Genomic DNA, 6,405 nt, shown 5'->3' with positions numbered 1-6,405 from the left:
TTCTGAGTAAGCAGCGGACTCAGGCCCGTCTGCCCGGCCCGGGCCCCGTCTGCCCGGCCCAGGTCCCGTCTGCGGTGACTGAGAGTCCTGTCGGCCCACTTCTTCTCATCAGTGATGGGTGTCTGCACTATCGATGACTATGAAGGGCACAAGAAACCACCTCTGCCGAGGGTAACAAAGACCCCACCACCACCACCATCGTGGCAACATCTCTAGCAAGCAACACACACTTCAAACAAATAATCCCTGCCCTGCCTGGTCCTATAAAACCCCCCTGTGCCCTGGTCCTATAAACCCCCCCCCCCCTGCCCTGACAGCCTACTGGACCCAGAGCACGATCCCGGTTCTCAAATAACTGCTTTCCTGACCCTGTCACCCTTCTGTTGTATCCGATATTAAATGTTGTGGGGCCACCCCTGGTGGCGCAGAGGTTAACTCTCAGTGCTATCAATCTATTGCCAATTACTGTGGCCTGAGTTCCATCTCCGGCCAGGGAGCTGACCCTCAGGGCGCAGCAGACCCCTCCTGTCTCCCGGGGCTCCCCTCAGCGGTGTATTTCAGTACACCCGCCTGTTCTGCTCCCCACTCTGTCTCTGGCAGATCCTCTCACCCTTGTACCTCTGGCCTGCACCCTAGTTCTTGTATGCATAAATAAAAATAAATAAAGTTTAAAAATTTTTTGAAAAAAAAAAAAAGAAAATAATTATTAGCTTGGCAGATTTGCGATATATTAACTCAACATTATTTGATATTAGGCCTCATTACTTTTTTCTTTATAAGGATTGTGTTCACTCTCATTAAAAAAATAAATGCTATGGTGATGGCATAGGGTGAATTGGTGATGGGAAGCCCAGAGTATTGCAGCTGAGATGGAAAAAATAAAAGTAAGAAAATTTCCACACGGGTGGCATGGTGATGGGAAACCCGCGGGGATTACAATTGAGATGGAAAAAAAAAAAGTACAAAATGATGTAAAAATAAACTGTTATAAAATAATTTCCACAAACAAATAAATGCACACCTAAGAACAAACAAAATTACTCCAAGCAACCTTGAGCTCATTTGAAGTTCCGAAATGAGTTTACCTAGTGTGGGTTTAGGAAAAAAGATAAACAGGGAGGCCTAGAAAGACTGGCTGAAGGAACACCTGGAAGCGTCCGTGTAGAGCGGCCCCTGCAGGCAAGGGGACTAACCGGCCTTCGCCACCACGTGAGGTTGCTGATGGCTGAGCCTGTGGTTCCTCATCCAGCTTCTGCTCCATCCTTACCCCCTCCTGGCCCAGATAGATCCTTCCAGATAGAACTGTCCTCTTTAAACTCTCCCGTTATAGCTACACCTTTGTACCTGACAGGAAATTTTACTGCTAGCAAAGAATGAGCACCTGTTTGGACTTAACTGTCAACCATTTGGTTCTAGATTTCCACTTGGTGGCCTTTGTCGCCTACTTTGTGGCTTGTAACTTCATAAGTCCCACCCCGCCTCTGCGGGTCACCGGCGGTACTTTCCACTGATACCCAAAAGCTGTGTTGGCAAACTCTCCACATTAAAAAATTTAAATTTCTTCCATGAAAAAGAAAATCAATCTCTGACAGGAAGGCACAAATTTACAAAAAGCAGAATCCTGAAACACCCTGCTGAGGAAACACAAAGAAAGTTCCTTCGATTGTCTAAGCAACCAGGATTCAAAGACAGAGAACAGCCCACGCAGGTCACCCACAGCACCCCATACACGCTCAGGGTGCAGCCCCGACGGCTCTCGCTCCAGGTTACGGAGGAGGAAACAGAGCACAGAGGGGAGAAGCCACCTGCCCACAGCCACACAGCAGTGAGAGGCTGTCTTTGCAGCCACAGCAGAGGAGGAGGGGGCCAGCTTTTGCCTTTCCCTTCTGCCTATCCTTGATCTCTAAGATAAAAATGAGGACCCTCCCTGGGGGCGCAAAGGGTTAAAGCGCAGCACTGTGAAGCTCCCCACAGGGCACAGCAGCCCTCTCCTGACTCGCCCGCTGCTCCCCTGGCAGTGTGTTTCAGTCAATCTAGCTGTTCTGCTCCCCACTCTGTCTCTGGGGGATCCTCCTACCCACCCTGGGCCTGTACTCCAATTCTTGTACACATAAATAAATTTTAAAAATAAATAAATAAAAATTAGTCTTAATACCAGTGTCCAAAGGCAACGAACTTATGTTTGGCATGTTCTATCTGGGGAGAAACGAAATGACACTCATCTGTCCTGAGTGAGACGGGAGACTAGACGCCCAGGGCCTGTTAGTTTTTCTTCCCCACGGAACACGTGTCCTTAGGGAAGTGAATTATGCTCTGTCCTCCCACTTGCAAACAGAAACTCCGCTGCTTCCTGACCTAAGTCGTGAGGATGATGAGGAAGGAGCCATGTGCACAGGAGGCCATCCTGAAAAAAATGCCCGAACACCGTCTCCTCTGAGAAGGAGCACGGGGCCTGCATGGCTTTCGGACAGACCCCCAATTGCTAGGAATGAGGCGACCCGTTTGGGGTAGGGGAGTTCATGGTGCCTCCTCAAATTTCTTCCAGAAGAAAATCTATTATCTTTTGGTATAATACCCTTGGTACATATTTACCCGCTCTCCTTGCGCAGGCAATGGGGAAATACTCGGGGTCATGCGTGGACAGAAGCTTTGAAGATTGCTATGAAGTATTTTAACATGCAGATTATTTAAAGCGGCTCCCCGTCTCTCAGAGCCAGGCAGACATTGTTCTTTAGGTCATGAAGTCTGAGAGAAAGGAAGCCCCTCAGGATGGATCTCAGCCCACAGAGCAAGGCGCTCCCCTCCTGTCCCTACAGGCAGGGAGTGGGGAGCAGACGCGAGGAGCAGCAGTGGAACAGCCGGTTCCAGGAGCCAGGATGCTCAAGGCCTGGTTCTCCAGGGGCTGTGGGGCCCACCATTTTACCCCCCTAGGGGCACTTCTGGTTATGCCAATGGTGGCAGAGGTCAAGATGCTGCTGAACATCCCACCGTGCAAAGGATGACCCCGTAACACAGAAGGGTGTGCTGAGCTGGGAGATCCAGCAAGAGAGGAATTCTGAAATGCCTGTGGCTGAGCAGACCCCAGACTTACCCCAGAAGACACAGGCTCCCGCAGGAGAGCCAGGTGAGGACACCGGCGTTGTAGGACAGCTGAGTCACAATCATCTTGCTGCAGGAAGGACAATACATCTGAATCGGGCGGTCAAGAAAAGACACGGGCCGCTGCACATAGACTGTCTGCACAGCAACTGACAAGAGAGAAGAGAACCAGCCGGGCAGATCAGGGCACAGATAAAACCCTCGCTGAATACACAAAGGCGGAGGCAGGGGCTCCACAGGTATCCACACACCTGTGTTCACAGCAAGGTTAGTCCCAGTGGCCAAATGGTGGAGGTGGCCCAAGTGTCCATCAGCAGATAAAGGAATGATCAAAACGGGTAACCATGTGATGGACTACTATATAGCCCTGAAAAAGAAATCCTGGCACAGGCTAAAACTTGGGTGAAGCCTGGGGATGTTGTGCTGAGTGAAATAAGCTAGCCCAGAAAGAAAAACCCTGTATGATTCTAATTAGGTGGATGCTCTTATAATGTCATCAAATTCCATGAAGGCAGGCCTCCTTGGTGGCCGGGGGGTTAGCCCTCAACACTACCCCCGTCAGGCCTGAATTCAATTCCCGGCCAGGGAGTTAACCCACATATGGCACAGCAGGCCTCTGCTGTCACACCCACTGTTCCGCTCAGCAGTGTGTCTCAGTGGATCCACCTGTTCTGCTCCCCACTCTGTCTCTGGTGAATCTTCTCACCCCCCACCTCTGGCCCACACCCCAGTTCCTCTATAAAATATATATATTTTTTAACTCCAGAAAGACAGAAAGTAGAACATCAGGAGCTAGTGGGGAGCATGGAGTGAGGAGAACGGGGAGTCGTTTCATGGGGATGGAGTTTCAGTACAATTCTGGAGCAGGTAGTGGGATGGCAGGACAGTTCCATGAGGGGACTTCACATCATGGCTGCCTCTCAGAAAGGCCGATGGGGTCAAGTTCCTGCTGTGTGTATCATACACGCATGCAAAAAAAATTACAAAAATGGGAAGAGGAAACTGGGATTTCCAGAATGAGGACTCAATCAGCTCTTGAAACGAGGAGCTCTGAACACGAGGGCAGAGGACAGCTGGCCTCTGGATCTGGGAGCTTCCTTGAGAAGGCAGATTCCTTGGCCCTGCCCCTGGGATCACCAGATTCAGCTGGTCTGGGGCAAGATCTCCAAATTGCTTTCTAAGCCCTCTGAACTGTTCTATCTAGGTGCTCTACAGACAGCATTTAGCCTCAGTGTTTTCCACCCTGATTAGTGGTTGCCAGAGGTGGGGTGGGGGACACAGGGGACCATCTCTGAAGGATAGAGGGCTTCTTTCTGGAGAGACAGAAATGTTCCAGAACATTCCAGAATTAGTGCTGCTGCTTGCACAAGTCTGTGGAGGTCCTAAAACCACTGAATTATATGCTTTAGAAGTGTGACCTTTATGGTACGGGAATTACATCTCGTAAAGCTGTTTAAAAAGCAGAAGCAGGCCCTCCCTGGTGGTGCAACGGGTTAAAGCACAGCACTAAGAAGCTACAGTCACTTCAGCATGAGTTTGAACCCCACGCCGGAGGTGACCACATGGCGCAGCAGACTTCTCTTGACCTGCCCGCTGCTCCCCTCAGCAGTGGACTTCATCAGTCGACCTATTCTGCTCCCCACTCTGTCTCTGGTGAGTCCTCTCACCCCCTGCACCTCTGGCCTGCACCCCAGTTCTGTATGCATAAATAAATAAATCTTAAAAATAAATAAATAAAAAGAGGAAGTGCCAGTTGTGCCCAGTGTCACAAGATAAGCAGGGGCAGAACAAGTCCTCGGGAAGACATTCACGCTTCTCCCCTGGCTCCCTAACAGGGTCCCTCCGCACAAGTCAGGGGACTGTGTTGATACATGAAAGGAGCCTATGAAATCCTGCTAAGCAGAGAAAACTATGTGAAAAGCATGTTTCGACACCACAGCAATCAGGCGAGGATCTGAGCGACGGTGACGGTGTGCCCCGCATGGGCTGAGCTCCCGTTTCTGTCCAAATGACTCGCTTCTGTTCTTCACTTTGGGAATCAAATTGCTGCCCAGGCCCACTGACCTCAACACAGAGGAGGACCCTGTCTTCAGGAAGCAGCATGAAAGAGCGAGCACCTTCACCCAACAGGCCAGCAGCCGGCGGCCCCGGAGTGAGTGCGTGACGGACGAGCGTGTCCACTCAAGGGGCTAAGACATTACCTGTCCTCTTCCACTCGAGGGGTCAGTTACGTGGGCAAGATGTCAGCAGGGCACATAGACCTTTACTTAACATGATGCGCCCTGTTTTACAGATGGGGAAACTGAGGCCCCAGCAGGTCAGGTGACCTGAGTATACCTGGGTCGCAGGAAAGAGACCCTTGCAAAGAGCTGCTGGGAGGCCAAGGTCAAGCTGTGCTGAGGGTGGGCTGCAGCCCCCCGGATCCCCACCCTCGCTGTGCCTCCCTCCCCTCCAGCCTCGACTCGGCACAGACGCTCTCCCAGCAAGCCTGCAGGAGCAGTGGGATACCAGGCTGGGGGGAGGTTGGGCACTTGGATCTCGGGCAGGGTCACTTCAGCGGCTCCCCTAATGCTCAGGGGTCCCCCAAACCAGACGGCGGGCCAGCAGGTAAGGGGGCTGGGGATACACGTACTTGCGTTGGTGTTGGGGTCAGGCACCGGCTGAGTGTAGTAGGCAGGAGGGTTCACGCTCTTCCCGTCCGGGCCGGTCATCAGCCCCGTGGTGGGCCCGGGCACCGGGCCTGGTGGTGCAGGAAAGTAATTGTTAACGCCCACCGTCTCTTCATAGGAAGGGGGCGCGTTTGGCATCACGGAGGGCCCAGGGGCCGCCTGGTAGGGTCCTGGAACAGACATTTTACCTAAAGCAAAAACAGAAGGGGCAGCGTGAGAAAGTCTACTGGAATCTCTCTCTTCCACCCCATTTTTATTTTTTTTAAAGATGTATTTATTTATGCACACAGAACTGGGGTACAGGCCAGAGGTGGTGTGGGTGAGAGGCTTCCCCAGAGACAGAGCGGGGAGCAGAACAGGCAGACCCACTGAAGCACACTGCTGAGGGGAGATGCGGACAGGTCAGGAGAGGTCTGCGCGCACTGTGGGTCAGCTCCCTGGCCGGCGATCAAACTCTTGCTGCGGTGGCTGCAGAGAGCTTCATAATGCCGAGCTTTAACCCGCTGCGCCACCAGGGAGGGCCCCGCCCCCATCTCTCCGTCTGCCAGACAGACAGAAACTCTGAGCAACTGACTGTGTTCAGTCTTGTCCAAAAGCCTGAGGAAGCTAACGTCCCTTCAGGACCCAAGAATTAACC

General features: G+C 52.0%; 1 protein-coding gene across 1 annotated transcript in view; it reads right to left on the bottom strand.

Moving 5' to 3' along the window:
• LITAF (lipopolysaccharide-induced TNF factor) overlaps positions 1 to 5,951 on the bottom strand; it is a 7,440-nt gene extending 1,489 nt beyond the window's left edge. The window contains exons 1-2 of the mRNA XM_004692125.2: positions 5,732 to 5,951; positions 3,092 to 3,248 (exon numbers count right to left, since the gene is read on the bottom strand). Of these exons, the coding sequence (XP_004692182.1) occupies positions 3,092 to 3,248; positions 5,732 to 5,951 (377 nt within the window). The remainder of the gene's footprint in view (positions 1 to 3,091; positions 3,249 to 5,731) is intronic.
• Between the last annotated feature and the right edge of the window lie 454 nt (positions 5,952 to 6,405).

The sequence above is a fragment of the Condylura cristata genome, unplaced genomic scaffold (assembly GCF_000260355.1).
Source record: "Condylura cristata isolate star-nosed mole 26May11 unplaced genomic scaffold, ConCri1.0 scaffold00032, whole genome shotgun sequence".
In the NCBI taxonomy this organism is placed as follows: domain Eukaryota; kingdom Metazoa; phylum Chordata; class Mammalia; order Eulipotyphla; family Talpidae; genus Condylura; species Condylura cristata.
The sequence above is the reverse complement of the archived record's forward strand: the minus strand, read 5'-3'. Positions and strand labels throughout refer to the sequence as shown.